This window comes from Vitis riparia, chromosome 15, assembly GCF_004353265.1.
Source record: "Vitis riparia cultivar Riparia Gloire de Montpellier isolate 1030 chromosome 15, EGFV_Vit.rip_1.0, whole genome shotgun sequence".
In the NCBI taxonomy this organism is placed as follows: domain Eukaryota; kingdom Viridiplantae; phylum Streptophyta; class Magnoliopsida; order Vitales; family Vitaceae; genus Vitis; species Vitis riparia.
Window position 1 is genome coordinate 5,607,054 of NC_048445.1, and position 26,755 is coordinate 5,633,808.

At 34.8% G+C, this 26,755-nt stretch overlaps 3 protein-coding genes across 3 annotated transcripts; 1 reads left to right on the forward strand and 2 right to left on the reverse strand.

The window, feature by feature from the left end:
* Window positions 1-6,262: 6,262 nt before the first annotated feature.
* On the reverse strand, window positions 6,263-9,101 carry LOC117931809 (UDP-galactose/UDP-glucose transporter 4-like). The gene is made up of 7 exons (XM_034852877.1): window positions 8,726-9,101; window positions 8,032-8,060; window positions 7,723-7,924; window positions 7,222-7,464; window positions 7,023-7,124; window positions 6,825-6,932; window positions 6,263-6,610 (listed from the first exon to the last, which is right to left on the reverse strand). Exons 1-7 carry the CDS (start codon window positions 8,849-8,851, stop codon window positions 6,374-6,376), a joined length of 1,047 nt encoding a protein of 348 aa, XP_034708768.1. The 5' UTR covers window positions 8,852-9,101; the 3' UTR covers window positions 6,263-6,373.
* Window positions 9,102-11,490: 2,389 nt separating this feature from the next.
* Window positions 11,491-13,748, reverse strand: LOC117931707. The gene is made up of 2 exons (XM_034852730.1): window positions 12,697-13,748; window positions 11,491-12,329 (listed from the first exon to the last, which is right to left on the reverse strand). The coding sequence occupies exons 1-2, from the start codon at window positions 13,390-13,392 to the stop codon at window positions 11,844-11,846; spliced, it is 1,182 nt and encodes a 393-aa protein (XP_034708621.1). The 5' UTR covers window positions 13,393-13,748; the 3' UTR covers window positions 11,491-11,843.
* A 2,445-nt stretch (window positions 13,749-16,193) lies between these two features.
* LOC117932685 (flap endonuclease GEN-like 1) lies at window positions 16,194-22,534 on the forward strand. Its single transcript, XM_034853960.1, has 9 exons — window positions 16,194-16,420; window positions 16,675-16,851; window positions 17,250-17,420; window positions 19,276-19,457; window positions 19,566-19,749; window positions 19,937-20,161; window positions 20,350-20,485; window positions 20,763-21,235; window positions 22,054-22,534. Exons 1-9 carry the CDS (start codon window positions 16,226-16,228, stop codon window positions 22,315-22,317), a joined length of 2,007 nt encoding a protein of 668 aa, XP_034709851.1. The 5' UTR covers window positions 16,194-16,225; the 3' UTR covers window positions 22,318-22,534.
* The last annotated feature ends 4,221 nt before the right edge of the window (window positions 22,535-26,755 follow it).

The following is a 26,755-nucleotide window of genomic DNA, read 5'->3' on the forward strand; positions in this document are numbered from 1 at the left end:
AGTTTAGACTTCCTGAGGAGGTTTGGAGCGGTAAAAAGGTGAAGTTTTCACATTTAAAAGTTTTTTGTTGTGTTTCTTATGTTCATGTTGATTCTGATGTTCGTAGTAAACTTGATGCAAAGTCAAAAATATGTTTTTTCATCGGCTATGGTGATGAGAAATTTGGCTATAGGTTTTAGGATGAACAAAACAGGAAAATCATCAGAAGTAGAAATGTGATATTTAATGAATAGGTTATGTACAAGGACAGGTCAACTGTAGTGTCAGATGTTATAGAGATAAATCAAAAGAAATCTGAGTTTGTCAACTTAGATGAATTGACTGAAAGTACTGTCCAAAAAGAGGGTGAAGAAGATAAGGAGAATGTAAATTCACAGGTAGATTTGAGTACACCTATAGTTGAAGTTCGCAGCGTTATTCACCTGTTTTAAATTATCTCCTGTTGACTGATGGTGGTGAGTCATAGTGTTATGATGAAGCCTTGCAAGATGAGAATTCAAGCAAGTGGGAGTTAGCCATGAAGGATGAGATGGATTCCCTGTTGGGGAATCAGACATGGGAACTGACTGAATTGCCAGTAGGAAAGAAGGCTTTGCACAACAAGTGGGTATACAGAATAAAGAATGAGCATGATGGTAGCAAACGTTACAAGGCCAGATTAGTTGTTAAAGGGTTCCAGCAGAAGGAGGGCATTGACTACATAGAGATATTTTCTCTAGTTGTGAAGATGTCAACAATTAGACTTGTACTTGGAATGGTAGCTGCAGAAAACTTACATCTTGAGCAGTTAGATGTGAAGACAGCATTCCTTCATGGTGACTTGGAGAAAGACCTTTACATGATTCAGCCAGAAGGGTTCATTGTTCAGGGACAAGAGAATCTAGTCTGCAAACTGAGAAAGAGCTTGTATGGCCTTAAACAAGCTCCTAGACAGTGGTATAAGAAGTTTGACAATTTTATGCATAGAATTGGGTTCAAGAGATGTGAAGCTGATCACTGTTGCTATGTTAAGTCATTTGACAATTTTTACATCATATTATTGTTGTATGTGGATGATATGCTTATTGCAGGGTCTGACATTGAGAAGATTAATAATCTGAAGAAGCAATTGTCCAAACAGTTTGCAATGAAGGATTTGGGAGCTGCAAAGCAAATCCTCGGTATGAGAATCATTAGAGACAAGGCTAATGGTACATTGAAGCTTTCACAGTCAGAGTGTGTGAAGAAAGTTCTCAGCAAGTTCAACATAAATGAAGCTAAACCAATGAGCACACCCTTGGGTAGTCATTTCAAACTAAGCAAAGAACAGTCACCGAAGACAGAAGAAGAAAGGGACCATATGAGCAAGGTGCCCTATGCCTCAGCTATTGGCAGCTTGATGTATGCTATGGTGTGTACAAGGCCAGACATTGCACATGCAGTGGGAGTTGTGAGCAGATTCATGAGTAGGCCTGGAAAGCAGCATTGGGAGGCAGTCAAGTGGATTTTAAGATATCTGAAAGGCTCATTAGATACATGTCTTTGCTTCACAGGTGCAAGTTTGAAACTGCAGGGTTATGTAGATGTTGATTTTGCTGGTGATATTGATAGTAGAAAGAGTACTACTGGGTTTGTTTTTACTCTAGATGGTACAACTATATCATGGACTTCAAATCTACAGAAGATTGTTACTTTGTCTACTACAGAAGCTAAGTATGTTGCAGCAACTGAAGCTAGAAAGGAGATGATTTGGCTACATGGTTTTTTAGATGAATTGGGTAAGAAGCAGGAGATGGGCATTCTACACAGTGACAGTCAGAGTGCAATTTTTCTTGCCAAAAATTCAGCTTTTCATTCAAAGTCAAAACATATACAAATAAAATACCACTTTATCCATTATCTTGTTGAGGATAAACTGGTAATACATGAGAAGATTTGTGGATCTAAGAAACCTGCAGACATGTTGACTAAGGGTGTCACTATTGAGAAGTTGAAGTTGTGCGCAACTTCAATTGGTCTTCTAGCTTGAGGACGGGAGAATGAGTTGTAGGGATGAGGGATTGTTTCTTGGAGGATAGCGGTTTGATGTTGGTGATTGGACTAGTCTCCAAGTGGGAGATTTGTTGGGCTTTGTGGAGCCTAGTTTTGTTTGATCCGGTTTGACGACCCGACCCGAATAATATTGCATGGCTTTTTTAATGGGAGATTTATTGAGACCTGTTGGGCCCGTTTAGCCCATTGTGGAACCACCTTTTGTAATTAGAGTTTTTTAGTGTGGTGGGGTTGCCGTGTTATATATATAGAGAGAATATTGTAGCCGCTAGGTTGTACTCTGTATTCTTCCCTGATAATAGTGATATCCCTACAACTCCGTGAACGTAGGCAAATTGCCGAACCACGTAAATACTGTCTTGTGCATGTGATTGTTTTTCTTTGGCGTGTGTTTTCTCTAATTTTTGTTTCTCACGGGTTGGGAATTCGTTTTAATTCCCTACAGGCTTTGGCCCGCCTATTCAACTTGCCCTAACTCAATGAAGGCTTTCTCTTCATCAGAATAAGTCTCATTTAGAACTTCCACATACTCGATTCCCTCAGGAGCCATCACTAGAACATCCTCTTAACTGGAAGGTAGCAACTTCTTAGCTAAATAAGCAACCTTTGAAACATTTTTACCCTCCCCACTTGAGCTACTATCTGAATCAAAAATTATCACTTGACAACAGCCAATACATTCCTACCACCATCCACCATTGAGACCTTGGAAATCGACGTTGCGGTCTTCTGCTCCATCTCTACAGAGGAGTTGGAATCAAGTAAGCGCATGAACACTGGAAACACACCTCGCGTCACCGAGATCATCACATTCTTGTCACCCTCAGAGAACAAATCCAACAGCCAGTACATGGTCGAGTTCTTGGACTTGGAACTCCCAATCTATAACCAAGCTATCAAGCACCTCATCTCCACTTGCACCACTCCCTCTTCAAACCCACTAGTACTAACACTAGCATTCAGGTATTGGGGTCCATTCCTTATTGTAGTCCATAGGGGATTCGAAAGTTAAATATCATGCACAAATAGAGGAGTAACGATATACATCTGCATGTGATACACACACCATCCAAAATCTTCGCTCATTCAAGTAACAAGCATCGATGAGTGACTTAGTCAGTAGATGACACGCCAAGTGCTTCACTTATAAATAAAAAATTGGTGGAGGTGGGGAGGGTTTGAATGATCTTAACATGCGAACAAATATCATAGCCATCATGCAGCTCGATCAGGAGAAGACAGATACCAACTTACAATAACATCCAGGGAAATATCCCACTCTAACAAGCAGGATCTCTCAGGTGGTGATATACTGACCAAATCATTCCTCAACTAGTTACATGGGAATAGGGAAATACAGATGATGAAGTTGCTTAAAAACATAGCAAAATGAGGGATTCAAAATGTTACTAGGCAAAGCCTCACTTCATGAGTGATGAGCGGGCTCAAAACTGGTGGGACGAAACTCAAAGGCCTCAATATAACCATCAAACATCAAACCCAAACTCAAAAAGAAACCAACCATTTACAGGGGAAAAACAGAAGTATCAAGGATGACAAAAAAAACAGAGCATTATATGCAAATAAATAGGTTCAACCAAACAAACAACCAGCAATGCTCAGAAATCAACAAAAAATGAAGCAGAACATTTAGAAACGGAAGCCATTTAAGCTCAAGGTTGCCTTACCTGATGATCCACGGCCTCACCTTCCTTTGCTCTTCAAGAAAATGAAAATGTTCCCATGTCTTCCCTGCTCCAACTTGCTTTGTTCCTTCTATCCTCTCTCTCTCGTAGTCTTGCCCGCTTTGTCCCCCTTCCTTTTTCTTCCTTGTTTCTATCTTCCTTAGCAAGCCACTACCCGTTCCTCTATTCACCGATCAGCAAGCATGTCATCTTCAACCACCACCATGGCCAGTCATGCTCCTTGCCACCCGTCCATGCAGCTGGTCTTTCTCTAGAAAGAGGTCCCCCCCTAACTTGAAAAATGGAAAAATTCCACTCTCCGGGGTGGTCATGAAATGCCCTTTGTTTCTAATTATAAAAATAGTAATAATAAAATAATAACAATAATACCATTACAGGAAAAACCAATATTTTATTTTTTCTATTTAGAAAAATTTAGATACTTTTGACTTTTTCTATTTAATAAAAAGTTTATAATAAGTTATGAAAAAATAGAAAAACAAACGAACTAAATTCCGAAAGCAAATTGCTTTCAACAAAAAGCAAAAAAACAAACACCACCTAAGTGTCCCCCACCTCACATTTTAATTTTTGTATAGTGATTAAATACATAAATAATTGGCTAAAGAGATGAAATAATCTCTTTGTAAGTTGCTCCGAGAATAACCCATTTTTAGTATAAATACTTTTTACCATTTTAAGTATTTACCTATAAATTTTAAAAGAAAAAAATTATTTTTATAATAAAATAATGAAGATATTTTTATTAAAATAAAATAAAAAAATTTATTAACAATTAGATTTTCAAATTTGGGTTTTCAATTATAAATTTTATCATAAATATATTATTTTTTAATTTATAATTTTTAACAATATTCTTATAAGTTTCCATTAGTTTCCATGTCAATGATCGAACTTGTTTATTCAAAATTTCAACCAATACTTTGTGATATTTTTGTAAAATCCAACGATATTTATGTAATTTTTTATATATAAATCACGGATTAAAATGAGTTGACAAATTCCTTCTATCAATGATAATTATAAAACTAAATTTTGATAATATATATATACATATATATATATATATATATATATATATATACTATTCTATATTTTGTTCTAAAAAATTTGAGGAAGGATGCAAGTAAAACAAATTAAAGAAGAGACATAAAATTGAATAAAAACAATGATTTAAACTTAATAAATTTGTTTTACCTTTTTCTTTCATTTTATTTTATCCAATTTTTTCTTCTCTATGTAAAAACTAAATAATTTGAAAATATATTATTTTAATAATATTTTTATTTTCTTTTATATTTTTTTATGATAAACCAAATATAAATCATTTTCTTAGAATCAAACGTAATTTAAGACTAAGGAAAAACATTAAAAAAATATTTTTTTTTATATTTGGCTTAACATGAAATTATGTATATAATTAAATATAATTAAAATTAGTTTAAATTTTATATATTTTAAATTATTTATGATATATAAAAAAATTATTTAAATTTTTTTACATAATTAAAATGGGTGGGGGCTGCCCATTAAGGCTGCCTCTTTAACGTGGACTTTATCAAAGAAAGAAACAGAAGAGCTTTTAACAAAGTTGATCTCATTCCAAGATTGAACCTCAAATCTTACGAGGACATGAAGGAAATCGCCATTTAGTTGACTTTGTCGATTCATGTTTTTAGAAACCTACCGATTCCCATTCCATAAATGGAATTTAGTCTACATGAATTAAGCTACCAATCAAGCTTCTGCCTTCTGGTTCAATTAACTGTGCCTTAACAAAAGGGCAAAATTGAAATTAAGTAAGCTGACAGCAGGAGAGATGACCGGCCGACATGGGGGAGATGAGGGAGGGGCAAGTGACAATGGCATCAAGCCCAGCATACACGATGCTCTTCGCATACTCTCCTCTCCCTGGCTCTTTTGGTATCTTTTACTTCAGATTTTCTGCTTCTCCGCCTTCTCATCGGAGCAGGTGGGTGGTGTCGCCGCCAGCACACTCAGCCTTTTCACTGCTGTGATATATTAGTGATTTTTCACAGGTTTTGGATAGGAATTGAAAGGGCAAAAAGAGATTTAAAGGTTGTGGTGTCACCATGCATGGTCTGGTTTTGATACGTGGCAAACATGCATCCCCTGTTCTTGCATGTTACACTACGTGATACTCCGTCCCACGTTCCGTTAGAGCGCGTGTCCAACTAACGCTAATTAAATTAATGGAGGCTATAATAGCCTTTGGATTGGGATTTATACAGTCAAAAGTCGTTTTTAAATCTAAATAAGATGTTGTATTTTTATTAATCCAATATTTTCAAAAAAAAATAATAATAATGCTAAAAATTAAATAAATAATTTTTTTCTTATTTATATAAAAAAAATTATATTTTTTGAGACAAAAATTGTTTGAATATTAATTTTTAAACCCAATACATAATCTTTAGTAACTCCTTAAAGATCAAAATCAAAATCAAAGGCTGTTTGGAAAATGTTTTTTTGTTTTTTTTTTGTTGCCAAACGTGTGGAAAAAATCAGTTACCAAACACGGCTTAAACATCTCATTCGTAATCTCTACTTCAGTGAAGGGTGAAACAGTCAAGCAAGAACAATTAATACAATAAAAACAGCCATAATATATAGTTTCAAACAAGGGGTCTCGTCTCTTCACTTTTCTCTTCTTCCCTGAGAAAAGGGTTTGCAGTTTTTTCAATGGTAGGTGACTCCAATGAGGCCTTCTTGTAGGGTTTGTTATCGGGCAAAAGCTTCAAAACAATCCCCATGGCTATCAGCAAGAGCCCGCTCCCATGCTGCTCGGTTAATGGCTTAGTGAATATCAAATAAGATAACAGTAACGTCACCGCCTTTCGAGCCGTGGTCACCTGTGATCAAATTCAATTGCAGAAACCCGAATCAAATTCATTCTTTCATGCATTCAATGTGTATGAAAAAATACCATGTGCCATTTCCTGTGGCCAAATTTAAATTCTCAGAGGAGAATGGAAGTCTTCAGGCTTGTATTCAATCAATGCACAATATTCCTTATGAGTGTAAATTGACGTAATTGAACTGGAAGAGCTTGTGGGATGAATGTACCATGGCGGTTGTGGCAGCACCGAAGATGGCTATGAGGGAGAGGACCGAGACTTGGCCGATGAAGGTGGCCATGGCTTCAAACACCAAAACCCCATACACGTACAGATGCTGCATGGAAATTAATAAAAAAAGACTATTAGAAATTTCTACTTTGGTGATCTGATTACAGAAGGAATTAAATAATCATCTTTTGGTCACCTGAGAACATGAACTCCATGCTTTGAACAATTCTCCTGTGAAAAGCATTGGTGGGATCAAGAAGGGGAGACCGATGACGGTTGAGCAGAAGAGCATCTCCATCTGTCAATGGAAATGAAGCAAGGGACACAAGGTTTCCATGAAAACTTTTTTCACACTTTCATTCCAGCTTGAGAGAATGTCAAGGAATGCAGATCACCTGAGTGGTATCGGGGTTTAAGGTAAAGATAGCTTCTTGCAAGTTACCAAGAAAAGAGTCCATGACCAGGGCACCAGACACCATCAAAACACCGATCACGCTGAAATTAGGCGATGTGTGAGCATCTGCTAAGGTGAAAAGGATCAAACCCACCACTAGAAGTACTGCAGATACGTATTCATGAGCAGGGTATTTGCGTCTTAGGCCCGGGATGAATGCCCCCATTACCATCACAGGAAGAACCTAAAATACCAAAATGGACCTCCAAGGCATCAGAAAAAGTGGACTTTGTTTGGTTGCAGAGAAAAGCTAGGATAAGTAAACATTTCTAATCTTTTTTCCCCTTGTTTAGGAATTGGGACTAAAACAGAAAACCCCAGCTCAAATGGGTGGGCATCACAGAAGCCAAAAATAATCACAATCAAAATTCTGGTTTCTGTCATTTTCCTTTGGATTCCCTCAAACATGGTGGAAAACATGAAATGGGAATTTTCCATTTACCTTGGTGGATTTGAACATGAGCTGAGCAGGGTAATTAAGAAAAGCCAAAGACCCTTTGGTGAGTCCATGAGAACCCATAAGAACAGCAGAGAGCTTCACATAAGTCTTCCATGGATTCACCATTTGCTTGGTGGTGAAACCCTGGAAGTAAATCAGAACAAGGTACACAAAACCTTGAACAAATGTAAAGTACCAACCATAGCTGAAATTAAAACAAAAAAAATCCCAATAAAACCCAAAATTTGAAAAGCTTAAAAAATCAATCAATATCAAATGAAACAAATCACATGCAGAAGCAGCAGAACTGACCTGAATTGGAGCCTGTTGTACACATATTCCTGAAATTCAGCAAAAAAAATTAAATGAAATTATTAGCTGTTGAGATCTTCACTGTCAATGGTACACTAGAACAATGGTAACATCAAAAAAAAAAAAAGGAAAAAGGGCAATTCAAGGGCATTAAGCTCAGAATGCTACCAAAGATTTTGAAGCATCCAAAATTTTCATTTGTTTTCAAGTAAAGATTAGAATGGAATGGACAAAAATGGGTCCCATGCAAGATCAGATAAAACCAAAAAGAATACGAAAAAAATTGGAGCAGGTAAGGATTTAAGATCTTTAAGCAATGAAAATGATTTTTTTGGAAATTTAATCTTGAGCCCTGTTTGGCTGCCAAGAAACGGAGGAAAAGAAGGGAAAATAGAAAGAACTGGAAAAACAGAGAGCTGACTCTTTCCAGAATTAGTTGGCTGTAAGTCGGGTTAGCATTTTTCTTTCCCGGAAACCAAACAGGAGAAAATGTAACACTTCCAAGTTTTCTTCTTTTCTTTTTTTCTCAGAAACCAAACAAGGGGTGAAAGAAACTAGGAAGTTCAGTTTCGCATTTCTCTTTGTTTCCTACCCAAAAAGGAACACACAAGAAAAAAAAACAACACACCCAAGTAGCCCCAAGCTTCAAAACCAGTTTTCTTTCGTTTTCTAGCTAACCAAAAGGAGAAAGTACCTCACAAATGCCATTAACAAGGTAACCAAAGAAGAACCCAGAAGAGCAAATGAGGAATTGCTGCCATTTGGGTCTGTCAGAGAGAGAGATTCCGAACAGGGACCGAGCTTGCTCCTCATTCTTCATTGTATTCTTAGCACTGAGAAAAACTGATCAACCGTGGATCAAGAACAAATGAAGATGAATCAAGTTGGGTTTGCACTACAAATTTGCACGTTGACTCCTAAGAAAACAGAGACCTTCTCTGTATATATATATATATATTGGGAAGTCTGAAAGCTATCGCCTGATCGGTTTGATTACGTTAACCAAAAAGAGTATAAAAAGCAGGGAAGTTATGGGAATCACACCATTTTTCCTCTTTCCTCTTTCCAAACTTCCAAAGAGGAGAAATAGAAGGAAAAAGGTCGAATTTTCCTTTTTCCTTTTTATTGCTTTTTCATTTAAACTGTTTTCAGTATTTTATGGGTAGAAACTTCATTTTTCAATTTTTTTAGTATTTTATATATAAAATTTAATTTTCATACATATTACCCGATATTTAAAATAAACTAATTAGAAAAAATATATAAGAAAAAAATTTAATTCTAGTAAAAAATATACATAGAAATCAAATATGATAAATTATTTAAAATATTAAGACTTATCATATTTTTTTTAATTTGATTTTAAAAAATTATTTCTTAATTTTTTAAAAATATTATCAAATGAGTTTATATTTTAAAAAAAAAATTAGTGAAAATAATTTCAACTTATCCTGATAATCAAACAGTATTATGTATTTTTAAAAGTATTTTTTATTTTTTTTTTTTTAAATGTTGATTTAATAAAACAATTTATGAATATATTTATTCAAGTAGGTGTAAGCCACGCAAGATTTACAATATTAATTATTATTTTTTTTAAATATCAAACAAAGTAACAAAAAAGGTGGTAGAAATTTAATAATAAAATAAAATAAAATGTACGGGAAAATTGTCCACCGTATCCTCCAAATCCATTTGTCGTGCGTATTTCAGAATATCATGGGGACTGAGTCAGCTAAGTGTACTGAAAGGCATCTAGATATTGAGGCCCTGTTTGGATCCTTGGAAAATTCACCATTCTCTAAGCATGATAAACCTTTCATCTTCCCAATCTCTATTCAACCAGTCATATGGGGTCTGAAGAATTTAATGGAAAGAGTAAGAGACGAATGAATGCATGGGGAGACTGAAATCAGGAAAATAAATTTCCAATAAAATCAATTCAGTTGACAATTGTGAATAGGCAGAGGGTGTGAATGCACATGGCAGGATTGCCAACCCATTTAATTCTTTGGTACGATTTTTTTACCTATTATTTTTAATTAAATTTTTTTTTTCCCAATTATGAAATTTTGTCATATGGTTGGGAATTGGAGAAGCATCCCACATGTCATTTTCTTAGGACAAGAAGAATTAAGACTTCAAGAGTTTGAACGTCTGGCATTTTTTTAGGAAGTGTCCCCCTACCTTACATTTTAATTTTTGTATAGTAATTAAATACATAAGTAATGGGCTAAAGAGATGAAATAATCTCGAATTTGTAAGTTGCTCCGAGAATAACCCACTTTTAGTATAAATACTTTTTACCATTTCAAGTATTTATTTGTAAATTTTTAAAAAAAATCATTTGTATAATAAAATAATAAAGACATTTTTACTAAAATGAAACAGAAAAGTTATAGACGATTAGATTTTCAAATTTGGGTTTTCAATTATAAATTTTATCATAAGTATATTATTTTTTTAATTTATGATTTTTAATAATATTCTTATAAGTTTCTATTAGTTTCCATGTCAATAATCAAACTTGTTTATTCAAAATTTCATCTAATACTTCGTGATATTTTAGTAAAATCCAATTACTGATATTTATGTAATTTTTTATACATAAATCACGGATTAAAATGAGTTGACAAATTCCTTCTATCAATGATAATATATATATATATATATCACTAATTCTATATTTTGTTCTAAAAAATTTGAGAAAGGATGCAAGTAAAACAAATTAAAGAAGAGACATAAAATTGAATAAAAACAATGATTTAAACTTAATAAATTTGTTTTACCTATTTCTTTCATTTTATTTTATCCAATTTTTTCTTCTCTATGTAAAAACTAAATAATTTGAAAATATATTATTTTAATAATATTTTTATTTTCTTTTATATTTTTTTATGATAAACCAAATATAAATCATTTTCTTAGAATCAAACGTAATTTAAGACAAGGAAAAACATTAAAAAAAAAATTATATTTGGCTTAACATGAAATTATATATATAATCAAATATACTTAAAATTAGTTTAAATTTTGTATATTTTAAATTATTTAATTTTTATATAAAAAAAATTTTAAAATATATATTAAAATAATTTATTATTTATTATTTTTTTTCTTTTTTTCTTTTTATTTTCCATTCTAATGCAAATTTCCTTTAAATTTTTTATAAAACCAAAATAAAAATTGTGTTTATCATGGGTATTATAGTGCTTAAAGCAATACCATTCAGGAAGAGTTATGTGTTTGTATGATTAAGAAAAATAGAATTATATTTTAATTTTATAAATCAAAATAACAGGTAAATATATTTTATGGGATAGTTTGTTTTTTTTTTTAATTAGGTTGTTGCATTAAGTCTTATTTTGAAAAAAAAAATGAAAATATTTTAGAAGTAGCGACCATGTTGGGTGTCTGGTATCTCATTTTTAATTCATTCAATTGGATAAAAATTGATTATAGTCGATGTAAATAAAAATGAAAATATGTGGTATTTTTGTCAATAAGGCAATGAAAACTAGTGCTGAACTCAAGGCCACTGTCGGTGGATAAGGCCCATTCATATCCCTACAAAATTCAAAAGCCCATTTACATTCCAACACAGCCCGCGCCCAGCCCATATTGGTAAAATCTTTACTGCACTTTGCATCGAGGGTGTGTTGGTCATTTCATGCACATGACCACCTCCCTCCCTCAACAATCTTCCAGATTTCAAGCTTTCAACCGAAGCTGCACCGTCGCCCACTTCCGTGAACTTGGGTGGCGGTCAGCCACCTTTTGAAGCTTTTTCCAAAAATGCCCCTGTTATTTGTCTAATTTACAAACAAATCACCCAAAAGCTCATCCTCCAAAATTTCAAACACTAAGACCTCCAGCTCCAAAGCCATTTCTTCCTCTTCCTCCTCAAACTTTCGCCACCTCCCTCCCCTCTCCATATCTCTAATACAAGCCTCCTTCTCAGTCTCCACGCCCCATTCAAACTCTCCCTTCAACCAAGCTTCTGCTATCTTCAATATCTCGGCATCTACTTCCTTATCCACGGTTTGATTTCCTCTGCTTTTTTTCATCAATTCATCTCTGAAGAACTCTAATAATAGATCATCATTCAAATTGGCTTTACTAAATTCTACCGACCCCGCTGCTTTCACTTGATCCAGTAGCTGCATTGCCTTCTCTTCGGCTTCTTCTTCTTCTTCATCCCGAATGAAAAAGGAGAATGGCTCTGCATCTTCAGTGAAGGGACAATCAAGTACTGAAACAGGGCTGTGCTGCTCTTTCTCCTCACATCGTAACTCTTCCTGTCGATTGTTTGATATATCAAATTAATTAATTCTACATACATGTACATGAAATGAAATTAACATATCGAAGATCCAAAATTAAATTTTGCAAGCTAATATTTGATTGGCTTAGGAATTAAGAGACTCCACTTCCAAGTAATTGGTTTGGAAGCTTCCAGACAACAGGTCACGTGCTCTGTTTTCTGACGTGGCATAAACTGAGCTTCTATACAATGAGACAACTACGAAAAATTACCTGGAAGTTATAGTAATTCGGGCAGAGTCATGATTTATGATTTCTAGATTAGGCAATCATCCAACGGTTCTCACCCGCAGACGCACATAAACATTTTTATGTATGCGAAACACTAAAAATAGTTCTCACCTTGGGGCCCACCGCATCGATGCTCATTGTCGTCCTCGTTGTCGTATTTGCATTACCGTCGCCGACACCTGGTAAATACTTTTCTCCCACTTTGACCGCATTCGCACCTGAGTACTCCTCGGAGTTGCCGCTCCACGACTGCACATAATCCGCTGTAAAATCACTCCCGCACCAGCTAGAACCGTTACTACTGGTTGTGGCGGTGGTGGTGATGGACCCCGTTGAATCCGACGGTGCTGATTTCTCCTCGATCACGTCTCGGAACGATCTCATCCGCACAATATCCTTGACTCTAATAACTGTTACCGTCATCCCCCCCTCCTCGGTACTATTCCTCCTCCAAAACCTCCGTTTCAGGCTTCTTTGTAAAAACGACGGCGACTTAACGGCGTTGATCACGATCTCCGAAGCCTTCTGAAACGCCGAGATTGTCGTCGCCGCTGCCGTGGATCGGCTTCTGAGAAATGTACTTTTATTGTTTGAATTTGATCCTCTTTCTCCGCCATCGCACTCGAGAAGGTTCCGTACGGTACAGTGGCTCGCTTTGCGAGGAAAGGATTTGAATCCGTTTGACGAACATGAATTCGAATCGTCTATAAGGAAATCTTTCAGCATTCGAGGTCTGCGCTCGATTTGAAACTGCCTTCTTTGCATCGAATTATCGGTGTATGAGAATGAAGAATTCAAGGCAGACATGGCCTTGAAAAAGAAAAAAAAAACTGCTCCACGAGATGCAATATAGCGAAAGTGCGTAGAAATTTTTTCTCGAGAAAGATCCTGTACTCAGATTAGATTATAATCTTCACAAAATAAATTGCCCGAGAAACAAACGGAAGCTGCTTTAACCAGTAGAAATAAAACTGAAAAAGAAGAAAGAAGAAGGAGGAGGAGGCAATGCATGCATCCGACCGCAGTGATTTGATGATCTGCACCGTATTAATCAGTGACGATCACTTGGTTTATCTTGTCGTGGTGGACGCATCTTCTATTAATGAACGGTTCCACCACAGCACATAAATGTTTATCAGGCCATCTCACCCCTCTCTTCATTTTTTCCACCTCCTAAACCAAAATAATATTTGAATGAGAGGACCGCCTCCCATGTCAGAAATTAACTCTTATCATTGGTTTACAGTTCATCAGTTTCTGAAGCCTTTTTGTCGTTTAGCTATTGTAAAGCAACAGAAAATGCCCACGTGGCTTCTTTATGCCACTAAACGTCATGTGCAAATAGCTAGTTTTAGACGAGGTGGATCCCAGTTGGAGGCATCCCATGTTGTATTAATTTCCAGCCACGAAATTTGCTAGAAGATTTAAGATTTTTTTTTTTAAGTCAATGACGTGTCTCCCACGATTACATAATTCTTTACAAGGGAAAATTGTAGGCCTTATGCGTCAATTGATTTGATAATGGGACATCCCTTGGCAAATAGAACCAAAAAGAATAATTTTTTCTAGATTCTTGCCGTTTAAAGAATTTTTATGATACATCACAACAATTATTTATGGGATTTAATAATTCTTAAGAACAGATCCATTCTTTTAATTATCCGTATTTGGTATGATATTTGATTTGGTAATAGTAATAAAGATAAATCAAGCATATGCCATATTTATGAAAGTTAATGTGGTGTTAATAAATTATTTAATAAAATCCAATGCACGTTTTCAAGTAAGTACCAAAATCAAGTTTGAGATTTGTGCATGTGGCTTTATCACATCCTCAACTACGGAAAATGATTGGTTTCATATGTGGTATACAAAATATAAATAAAATTTTTATTTAATTTTTCTAGATAAAATATTTAATTTATTATTATTATTATTATCATTATTGTTGATATTTGTTTCATACTATTATGAAATATCAAACTATGAAAAAAGTTTTTAATATTCTTTTAAACCTATGGATGAGATTGACGGTCAGTTTATAAGAAGTTGTGGAGTGTTAAATTGTGTGAATAAATTGGTAAATTTGAATGAAATTGACAAGGAATATATGGTGGAGAATTTATTATCCAACTAAAATGATCAATTAGCCCAACTTAGATTTTTAAAAAATAACTAATATATCAATTTTCTTCATTTTCTAATAGTAATACTTAATATTAATTTAATTTTCTCCATTCTAGCTCCCCTAATTAGACATGAATATGACTTTGTCGCTTTGATTATATGTAATATTAAAAAAAATATTGTTTGAGTTTTTTTTTCATCTTTAAACTTTTCTTAACATATATAAGACATTATTTAAAAAAATGTATTATAAATATTTTATAATACTTATATATTTATAAATTATATTTATTTTTAATAGAATTTAAATTTTTAAAAGTAAAGAATTTAAAAAATAAAAATAAAATGAGATGATTATGAAAATTTATTATATTCACCCCATTCTTGTACTCACCTATCCTACTTTGGTCCTTGATGGGATGAAAATGGATATATATAAACAGAATATGATTGGGATAAGGATGACCTATCCCAAACCTTAGTAGAATAATAATAATAATAATAATAATAATAATAATAATAATAATAATAATAATAATAATAATAATAATAATAATAATAGTAGTGGGCTAAATATTTTATAACCTTGATTGACACTAATAGGGTTATTTCAAATAGAACAACTTTTATGGTGAGAGAGGGATATTTTTGGAATAGAAGTAAAGTTATGAGACATTTCTTAAAAGAAAATGTTGCCAAACACATTGTGTACTTTTATTGCTTTTAAACTAGAATGTAATTGGTTTTTAGAAAGTCTCATGGAAATGGAGGAAATAATTCACTCAAAATTTTGGTTTTTTGGTACCACATCACTTCTAAAAAAAAAAGAAAAAAGAAAATTAGTAAATTAAAGTTTTGTTTGGATACATTTATTAATTTTTAATTTTTAAAAACAAAATAATTTATTTATGTAAAAAATAAAAACTCAATAAAAAAAATTAAATTTAGCACACGTCTTTATTAAAAATCACTTTGAAATTTGAAATGATAAATTATTTTTAATACCTTAATTTTTTAGTATGTTCTTAAAAATGATTACATTTCAATGAAAGTCTTTAAAATTTTATATATATTATATAATATTTAATATTATTTTTATTTTTAAAATAAAAAATAAGATGTGTATCTAAATGAATAATAAATAAATAATAATTATGTTTTGGAAATTAATAAAACTTTTAAAATGATAATGTAATTTAAATTAAATAATAAAAAATAAGGCAATTTTGAAATGGTGGGTCCATTGATAATTGAGATGGGTTTGTGAAGCAAAAAATTTACCACAAATCGCAAAAAAAAAAAAATCCAAACATAAATAAATGGAAAATCCAAAAGAAGGGCCTTTAAAACTTGGGCCTTCCATCTTAATGACTTGGGTTGGGCTATGGCCCTGTTATAAGAAAATCAAAACCAGCCCATTTTGTGTCCTAAAGAGTAAATTCCTCGTCCATCTTCTTCTTCTTCCGAATCTTCTGTCCATGGTTTAGGGTTTTATGTCATTGGTAAATTTTCAATGGGGGTGGGAGGGAGTTTTTGGGAATTACTGAAACCCTATGCCCGACCCGAAGGCTTCGATTACATCCGAAACAAACGGGTGGCTGTGGATCTCTCTTTCTGGATAGTCCAACAAGAAACCGCCACTAAAGCCAATGTTCGGAACCCTCACCTCAGACTCACTTTCTTCCGTACGATAAATCTCTTCTCTAAGGTCTGGCTCTGCTTTCTTTACCTTTCACTGTGTTTGGTTGCCCCGAAAGGAAACGGAAAGGAAAAGAAAATTTTGAAAGTTATGCGTTGTTGCAACTTGCAAGGGATGGAGGAATGGATGGGAATGCAAATTTGAAACAGTGGAGGACGTTAATTTCTTCTATTACTTTTATGTTCTTTTTTTCCTTTCTTTGCAACCAAAACGGCATTTCTGTTATTTCTGAGACTGAGGACAATGCTGTTGGAAATGTGCAGTTTGGCGCGTTTCCGGTGTTTGTTGTGGATGGAACTGCGTCGCCCTTGAAATCTCAGGCAAGGATTGCACGGTTCTTCCGTGGTTCTGGAATTGATTTGTCGGGTTTGCCGGTGGTTGAGGAGGGTGTTTCGGTGGAAAGGAATGCCGAATTCTCAAGACGCGTTCAAGAGTGTGTTGTGAGTTTTCTTCCACTTCCTTTTTTCGTGGTATTCTGCCACATTGTTCTTGACGATTTTGGAGTCCTTGTGTTTAAATCTGTATGCCCTTTTTTCTCTCTTTAAATGGGTTCCCAATTAGTGATCTAAGGATTCAAAATGCTCTCTTTTGTACTTAAATTCGGGTTTGTTGATGAGAAAACGGAGGAAAATAATATTAGATTCAGATTATTGTTGGGAATAGTTTGATGACTTGCTCAAGGGGAACTTTAAACTTTTCTATGAATATTTATCTCATGCATTTTCCATGGGAGATGTCAAATAACGGTGTGTTTAGAAAGGAAAACAATCTGCAAGTAGGGTTCAATATTAAAGAACTTTGGGATGATTATCCACTTATTCATTGACTGGTTTTGCAGGAACTGCTTGAACTTCTTGGTATTCCTGTACTGAAAGCAAGAGAAGAGGCTGAAGCTCTTTGTGCCCAGTTAAATAGTGAAGGCCATGTAGATGCTTGCATCACAGCTGACAGTGATGCATTCCTCTTTGGGGCTAAATGTGTGATAAAATGCCTCCGACCCAATTGCAAGGTAAGTTTTAGCATCTTAGCATGTTTATTTTCATTTTACATGTCCCACTTGATCAATTGGTTCTGCTTTAACGGGTCAGTACTAGTTATTTTGGAGTTTTCTTGTAGTGTTCACCTTATCAAAGCTAAAAAATATTGCCAGGGCCAGAATACGTATTTGTGTAAGAAGGGGGTTGAGAAGACTTGAATTTTGGTTGCTGGGTTTCATGCACCTAGAGGCTGTTTTGGAAACTAAAAACATGGTCAGTTGAGGATAGTCTGACCGGGTTCAAACTGCAGTATGTCTGGTAATAACACATGAATTATTTGTGGTTTCAGATCCAGCCATGACTTTCAGAACCAATAAAAAGTTGGTTTTCTTGAACCTGATGGGGGTGATACTGAGAGTCCTTGGACACAGCCTGGTCTTTTTTCTGAATTCCTGAATGCAAATAGAAATAAGGCCTGATTAGTTGAAACTTGCTCTTTTCTTATTGATCCATTATTTTCTCGGATACACACATCCAATGTGGTAAGCATGGTTATGAAAAAACTTGTACATTTTTAAATTCTTTATTTTTTTATATAAAAGAGGACTAATATTAATGAAGTATGGTTCCTGTATGCTTTGGGTTGGCTGTTAGGTGCCCTCTTCTTATTAATATATACTATTTATGTGCCTTTGCCTAGGAAAAACAAATATTAATGAAGTATGGTTAAAAAAACAAGTTCACATATATTTTTTAAAAAAATTTCCTGTTATTTTTTAGTTTATTGCTTTTTTTTTTTCCTTCTGAGTTGTGTTTTCGATGATCCAAACAGAGCCTAAAGTTTATTGTGCTGGATGTTTATTGAAATGAGTTTGACTGAAACTTAAAGGTTATGTTTTGGATGCCTACTTAAGATAATCCTTTCTTTATCTAAGTGGTGCAAGATTTAAAAATTTCAGCACTCTAGGAGTTGTTTCTTTGTTGTACAATGATATTTGAGATAAAAGAAGAGAAAAAAGAAAAAGAAAAGAGAAAATTGATCTTTGGTTATCACACCAAGGTTTCTAAACAATCACATTTGGGAAGAAGACAATTACATGCTCAAAGGAAGCATAATAAATGGTGAAATTTTTTATTAGAATTGAGGTTCTCCACTTTTCAAAAACTCTTATGACCTTCCCTAATACAACCATACAAGTATACAACGACCCTCCTAATTCCTTATCTTTCCATGCAAGAAGAGGAAAATATGTTGGAAAGGGATATTATTTAGAAACTAAAAGAAATAGAAACTTTCCTAATATAATTAGAAGACTAAAACAGATAGAGGAAATGCTGACTACTACTTAAAACAAAAAACTCAATAAAAAATAAACAACTAAAAATCAATCTTATTATAGTGAAAGTATTCTAAATAGGACAGTGAAACCAAACTATATTTCTCTTCCTTTCTGTGAATAAACTCTAGGGTTCATTCCTTATCACTAAGCTTGGAACCAGCAAAAGGTGCACCAGTAGAGTTTTTTTCTTGGACTTAGATGACTAAGAAAATTTAATAATGATCAAGATTTTTCAACCAAAAGAAAAATTTGACTAAGAAAACGGCAAACCTAGATTGACTGATGTAAACTATAATAACTTGCTGATTTTTTGTAATTTTAGAGGTGCATGGTTTGAACTATCAATCTTATTTACTTGTATCATTGCATTGTTGTTATTCTTTTTACAACACAGTTTAGTGCCTTCAGACCTAACTTTTTCCCTCAAGGGTTTGATCTCCAGAGCACATTTATAGCAACTGTTTTCTTTAGGATGTAATGGGCATATTAAATTGCTTCCAATTGGTTCTTCACCTCCTGTCAATCATGAGCATCTAATTTTATGCAGGAACCCTTGGAATGCTACCACATGTCAGATATTGAAGCTGGTCTTGGCCTGAAGAGGAAACACTTGATAGCCATCTCTCTTTTGGTTGGCAATGACTATGATTTAAATGGGGTACAAGGGATTGGGCTTGACACTGCTGTTCGTTTTGTCCAAGGCTTTAGTGAAGATGAGATTCTGAATAGGTTTCTTTTGAAACTGGTTTGAGATATCAGGTCTTTCCTTTTTATGTAACTGAAAAGAGGATTCAGTTTACTGAGCTGTATTACTGTTGTATCTAATTTCTCTTGCAGGTTACATGAAAAAGGCAATGGGGCAACTATGTTTGATGGGGCTGTTAAATCTATGGATGATTCTATTCCCTGTTTGGATGAGAGATCACCAAGGCCAAAAGTTCCTCATTGTTCCACCTTTCCTATGAAGGGCTGCTTGGAAAAACCAGAGGGGTTTGCATGTGATTGCTCCATCTCTGACGTGGTAAATTTGAACTCATTAATTTCCATTTTTTTCTTTGCTGAATATTTGTGCACTATATTATGCTGGGCCTTTTCAGCTCTATTTTAATAAGAATTTAAACAATTGCAGCTTATTTTACTCTTAAGGTTTTGGATTGTGCAGTGCCTGCTATTAATTTTAAGATCATCTGATGGGGTTTGACTGGCAGGACCATAAGGAAAAGGAACAAAAGAAGCAAGAGATGGATGATTCCATACCCAGTTTAGATGAGAGGTCACCAAGGCCAAAAGTTCCTCATTGTTCCATCTGTGGGCATCCAGGTCGCAAGAAATCTCATCTCAAGTTTTCTTGTGATTTTTGTGGCACCTTTCCTAGGAAGGGCTGCTTGGAAAAACCAGAGGGGTTTGTATGTGATTGCTCCACCTGTGACATGGTAAATCTGAACTCATTAATTGCCTTTCCTTTTTATCGCTGGGTATTGGTGCATTATATTATGCTGGGCCTTTTCACTTCTATTTTAATAAGAATTTAAACAATTGTGGCTTATTTTACTCTCAAGGTTTTGGATCGTGTAGTGTCTGCTATTAATCTTGAAAGCATCTGATGGTGTTTGAATGGCAGGATCGAAAAGAAAAGGCACAGAAGAAGCAAGAAAATTGGCGGTTAAGGGTTTGCAAAAAGATTGCCATGGAGCAGAATTTCCCAAATAATGAGATTATTGAATTGTATTTGAGCAATAACCATGGGCATTTTACTGGTATGTTTGGTTGATTTCATCAGCTCAGGTTCTTAGTATTAACAGTAGTACTTTAATATTTTTACTATGATATTGACTTGAAAATAGTATTGACTGGATATGATTGACATGGATCGAATCTGCAGAAGTGAGTAATTTTTTAGGAAAGGAAACTAATTGCTGTATAGGTTGATTGTTAACTGCCTTGTGGGGCATTGCAAAAATTTTTAGCCATCTGTTTCCTTTTATTATTCTTGACCTTCTTGGTTGATCATTATGTCTTTCTGGTGTTTTGCAGAAAATGATGGACCTCATATATCATGGGAAAGCCCAAAAACAGAGGTGCTTGTTGATTTCTTAGCTTATCATCAGCATTGGGAGCCGTCTTATATTCGTCAAAGGATGCTTCCTATGTTGTCTACCATCTTCTTCCGAGAAAAGGCTTTGAATCCAACGAATACGTTGCTATATGGGCAGTATGAGTTTGATTCTATTCAGCGTGTGAAGGTAAGGTTTGGGCATCAATTTTTTGTGGTCAAATGGAAGAAGGCTGTACATGCAATGGCTAGTGTTACCTATACAATCCCTGGTGACTCTGATATAGAGCAAGTGAAGCTAACAGAAGTTGATGAATCCATTGATCTATTGGATGAGTGCAATGTTCCTCAGATTCATGTTGATGATGGGTGCTGGTTTTTGTTGACCGATGAGAATATGGACTTAGTTCGGGCTGCTTTTCCAGAGGAAGTTAACAGATTTCTGCTGGAAAAGGTGCACATTAGTTATCGTTTTTGCTTCTCTTGATGACTCATTTTAAATTGAGCAGTCAGATCTTAGAGATAACAAAATGAAGGTTTTAAACTCAAGGAATCTAGTTTTAGTTTTCTGATTGGTTATTTCATTTAGCCGAATGGGGAGTAGTAGGAAGGGCTTTGGAAAATTAACAGCCAAGAAATATTAGGGTGACCATTGTCTCTGTCTTAATCTGGTTTCAGGATCCGTTGTATGAGATGCCCCTACAATTAAGCAAATGTGGATTTGTACAGAAATTTATTTGGGGTATTGACTCTCAGTACATGCCATCAAATTAATGAAAAAAATTTATAGTCAGCTATTTATGGTACAGAAATGAGTGTAGACAACATGGGAAAGTTGATATGGTTAAGTGGCAACAGAAGAAGGATAGAATTGCAACTGGGCTCTTGTAATAGGCCACAGGACTAGCCAAGAGTTGGCAGTGGACATGGCCTTGGAATAGAATTGCATAGAAGATGACCTTTGATTGTTTTGAACTCTAGGAATGTTTCCAGAACTCTTCAGAGGCACTTAGAAATTATTTTGAAGTGCTCATTAGAAATTCTCAAGATAGTCAAAATCTCCCCGATATTTTCCTAGCCCTTCCTAGTGTTCAATTTATAAATATTTCTTGTTGAGTTTTTTCGTATATGGTGTTATGAACATGAGGATTAAAAATCTATTAAAAATCAACAAAAATAAGTTAATTAATTTTTTGTTGTTGCTTACAGGCTCTTGACTCTGAAAGAGCCTGCAGAGGTGGTATACTAATATGTCTTTGTGGTGACTTGCAGGAACTGAAAGAATCAAAAAGAAGAAATAAGTCTGGTTTAAGATCTGAAGGGGTGGAAGAAATGCCAGATTCGCCAAAATCAAAAGGAGTCCAGCTAAGTATTACTGAATTTTACCGTTCAGCAAAAGTAATTTTTCATGAAAAACCAGGAGAAGATTCAGCTGGGAATTCAGATGCCCAGGGTAGAGAGACCTCAACTGAAAAGAGAAAAGCCTCGGATTCAAAGCTTTCCAAGTCTGTTAGACGACGCCTTTTGTTTGGTTAGGGTGTGATGGTACTTCTACCTTTGGGAAATTTGCTTTTGTTTGGTTAACATGTAAATTTGATTCGCTTGTAGCCCTCGAGTCTTGTTCAGCTGTGCATAGTCTGGTTCTGACATTTTGTAACTAAAATCAGATTAAACTGATAGAATGTAGATAGTTAGCAGTCTTTGCCCTCTAATTGTCCTTTGGACTGTTCGTATAATGACTTGCTCCTTTCCATGTAGATATTCACCGTATCCTTACGATTTTAAAATATACCTGCATAGTTGAGAGACATCAGAAACCTTTTTCCTAACCGATGGGGAATATCACATTTCATTTTACCTCCAATCTCTTCCTTTATTTTCTGGGTTTAACCCTGAGTTCTAAGAGTGGAAAACGTAGTATTTGTTAAACATGTCAAGTAGGCTCATAGGAGAGTGGTGGTGATGTCAGCAGTCAGCACAGGGTTTAAGGATCTCTGAAGAGTTACACAAGGGAGTCTGGATTTTTAGCCCTAGGCCATCTGAAGTTCTCGACCCATTGCCTTTGCTTTGGGCTTGAATCCATTTGGTCTGGTGGAAATCACCCAAGAGCTACAATCTGGGTTGGGGCTTTGATTTTGTTGAATTTTGAATGGCCTTGGCCCGCATCATTCAACTCTGGGCCTCATCTATGAAGATGAGTTTGCTTAAATGTTGCGGCCCACTAAATTATTTGTTCCCATTGTTTAGTACGTACCCATGCCATCAAGAAAGCTTTAATGTGATTTATGTAGACAACATTGTGCTCTTGCAAATTGAGGTTCTAAAATACTTTTACGCTATGTTTAGTTGGAATTAAGGAAAAAAAAAAAGTGATTTTTTTTTTTTTTTTATATATATTTGATTTACCATGAAAAATATCAAAGAATAATAAATATAATTAAAATTAGTCAGAAATTTATGCAGTTTCAAATTATTTAACCTTTTATAAAAATGAATAAAGAAAAATGAAATGAGTTTGAAGCATGCAAAAATAATTTATTAAGTTTAATATTTTTTTTCCTCTCAATTTTTCCCTTCCATCAAAATTTCCAAGAACAAAATGAAAATTTTAATATTTTTAGGATTTTTCATAGCAATTTAACAATCCAATGAACCAAAGACTTAAATATATATCATATCATCAAACAATTAAAGAAAATTATAGGCTATCAAATTCATAGCTATAGAAGCTATAATTTGGGTTATTGAAGACATACTAAGAAATTTAGGTCATTGAATGATAGTATAAATAAATGAGACTAAGGTAAAAAAAAATGATATTTAGTTTAAAATAATAGGACCAGACTTCGGTTTAAAGCAATGAGACCTAAAGTATATACATGACACGATTGGCTTACCTTTTGATGTGTATGAATTAATTGATCTTTCTTTTTCACACATATGAAATCACTATTGTAATGGAAAAAAAAAGCTCAATCCTTAATCAAAATCTCCCATAATTAGAATGGATGGGTCTACAAGGTAGACCACTATTTAAATTTAATACAATTTATTAATATTTCACCAAATAAGGAAGAAAAAGTAATATAAAATAAAATAACCAATTTAAATTTGTATATATACATATAGTCAACAGCCTTTACTTCTTTAATAAAATTCTTAATAAATTGGATAAATGAAAGCAACCCTCTAAAAAAGTGAAGTCACCTAAAAATCCAAGGCCATTTAATTCTATATCCTCGTGGATACTCCCATATCCTCCCCTCACAAATGTAAAATTTATTTTAAAAAGTATGGGAAAATTGTTGATTATTTTAAAATCTATTTAATGGAAATAAAAAAGATAGACTGCTTACAAGCAAAATAAGGAAAGAAATCTCCTTCACAGGATATCAATCTGCCATCAGTACACACACAAGTGAAATAATATTGATGATTTGGATTCACTATAAAACCCCCATTTTCGTTCAAGTCTTGGCCACCTCCTTGCTTCTTTGCAGTACTGTCTGAATTCAAAGATCTTTCACTTGGAATCTTGCAGACATGAGATTTGAGAGAGCTGAATCAGATCCTCCTACTGAAGGGTCTAATGGGCACAAAGACATTTGTGTTTTGGTTGTGGATTGTGATCCCACTAGCCTCATGACCATTTCAGGAATGCTTAGAGCTTTGACATATCAAGGTGTTGTTTTCTTTCTCTTTCTTCTACCTCTTTTTTTGGAACAATCTTGACGTATACTTCATGGGATTTTCAATTTTCATGGTTTTATGTTCTTGATTTGGATTATTATACCAGTTGTGACTGTGGAACGAGTTTCTGATGCACTGGCGATGATACTGGAAAGAAAGGATGAAGTCGACCTTGTGATGACAGAGCTTCACATGCCTGACATGGATGGACTGCAGCTCCTTGATGAAATCCAAAAAACTTCAAAACTGCCTGTTGTTAGTGAGTATTAGTATAATCCAAATTGCTGAATGTATATGATTTTGTAATTTACAGATTTCTTTTTCTTTTTGGATGGTAATGGTAATCCAGTTATGTCGGCTGATGCTGAGGAGGATGCCATGTTGAGGAGTCTTAATAAGGGTGCTACGTATTATATGATGAAGCCGGTTGAGATGGGAAGTATAAAAAACCTTTGGCAGTATGTGTTCTTGAATAGGAGGGATAAACAGCTGCAGAAAACTGGGCAGAAGGGTGGTGTCCAGGTTGAATCATTGGGGGAAAATGAATCAGATGTAGATGCAGGTAGTGCATTGATCAGTAATGGGAAGCATGGTTACCAAGAGCCCACAACAGACACTGTAGAGACCGACAAAGATGATGACGATGAGGAAGATACCCTTACTTCGCCTATTCGAAAGAAGGTGAAACTCACTTGGACGACTGAGCTTCATGACAAATTCTTGCTCGCCATTGGTGAATTAGGCCTTGATAGTAAGACACATAAATTTTTATTCTTATGGTATTGTCCATGGATGTATAAATTATAATCCCTTTCTCTTCTCTTCTTTTCCAATGTAGATGCTCATCCTAAGAAAATACTTCATCTTATGGGAGTGGAAGGGCTCACAAAAGAACATATTTCGAGCCATTTACAGGTTTGGTTTTTCACTTGAAAAATTTTAGTTTTAGGGTTTGTCACAAGACTTGAATTCCAATTCACCAATTAGTATTGTTGCAGAAATATCGTCTCTCTGTGAAACGGGACAAGCTAGCAGTCCAGTCAGTGCTTGAATTTGCCACCAAAAAGACCACCATGGATTACTTTGGATCAAGAAATTTTGTGCCGTATCGAAATCAGACAATGTACAATATTTCACATGGGATTCAAGCCCCAAAGCTGCTACCCCCAACAATGGCGTCTCAACCAGGATTCACAGCCTATATTCAGAGTAATTATGCTACTCCCAGTAATATCAAACATGGGCAATATTCCACTCTGCTGTTTAATCAGCAAAATTGTAGCTATCCCAGTATCAGTCTGCATGGACTTAACCAGACTGCAATGGCTCTCAATGCTGGAAGAGCAAACAATGGATGGGGTTTGTTCACCAATTCCATCATGCAGCCCCCACAACCATGGCTGCTGCCACCACCTCCACCACAAGGGCAAGGAACAGACAAGACCTTTACCGGAGAAGCCGAAGCTGATGCCTGGTTTTATATGAGAAAAGGCAGCAACCAACTGTTCCCCATGTAGGGTTCTGATCGTCCATCCCAGTGGTAGTCTGGTAGGTTCCAAAGCTTAGTCAAGTTTCTCTAGCTAGATCAAGCTTCATTTTTGAAGTATTTCGTCAGTAAATATCCCATTTGTTTCAATGTTTTACAGGAACAAGGTGGTGAAGATGCCTTGAACTTGGAGACATACAGTATCAATACTCCATGTGAGGTGGATCCAAGCTACAACAAAGATCGGCTCAACCTTGATATGTACCTTGGGCAACTGGGTTTTGGAATATTCATTGTCTTCCTTAGCTGATTTTGGATTAGGGTTTTAGTGTTTGAATGATTTGGATAATGCATGTACTGGATGTGTTTTGAATTTAAAGTTTTTGGTGTTTTGCGGTTTATGTCTCCTCCAATGCCGTTTGATTTCTGTTTTTCATGTTAGCCGTTATAAGTTATAACAACCCTCTATGAAAATCCTTGGATTCCTCTAGATTGTGAACAACTAAAATAACGGTAAAAAAAAATACAGTTAATTTTAACGGATTTGCACCCCTCAAAATCGTGCCGTTAAAATACCGTTAATGTTGTTTTGATATTCTAAGATGTACGTGTTAGTAGGGGAAAGAAAAAGAAAATGGAAGCATCAAGGGTATCATGCTATGCTATGACTCCCTAGCTTCCACCTGCACTCAACGATCCTCCACTTCGACTCCCACGAGGAACCTTGGCTTTGCTACAAATTCTTGGATAGGAGGTTGAGCGTCTTTTAAGAATTGGTTAGTGTTCTATTAGGGACCT

Coding starts and splice junctions, on each gene's coding strand:
- LOC117931707 (XM_034852730.1), bottom strand. CDS start 13,392: ATGTCTGCCTTGAATTCTTCATTCTCATACACCGATAATTCGATGCAA. Junction 12,330..12,696: donor TCGATGCGGTGGGCCCCAAG/GTGAGAACTATT, acceptor AACAATCGACAG/GAAGAGTTACGATGTGAGGA.
- LOC117931809 (XM_034852877.1), bottom strand. CDS start 8,851: ATGAAGAATGAGGAGCAAGCTCGGTCCCTGTTCGGAATCTCTCTCTCT. Junction 8,061..8,725: donor TTGTTAATGGCATTTGTGAG/GTACTTTCTCCT, acceptor GCTGAATTTCAG/GAATATGTGTACAACAGGCT. Junction 7,125..7,221: donor TAAACCCCGATACCACTCAG/GTGATCTGCATT, acceptor TTCCATTGACAG/ATGGAGATGCTCTTCTGCTC.
- LOC117932685 (XM_034853960.1), top strand. CDS start 16,226: ATGGGGGTGGGAGGGAGTTTTTGGGAATTACTGAAACCCTATGCCCGA. Junction 17,421..19,275: donor GCCTCCGACCCAATTGCAAG/GTAAGTTTTAGC, acceptor AATTTTATGCAG/GAACCCTTGGAATGCTACCA. Junction 19,750..19,936: donor ATTGCTCCATCTCTGACGTG/GTAAATTTGAAC, acceptor TTTGACTGGCAG/GACCATAAGGAAAAGGAACA.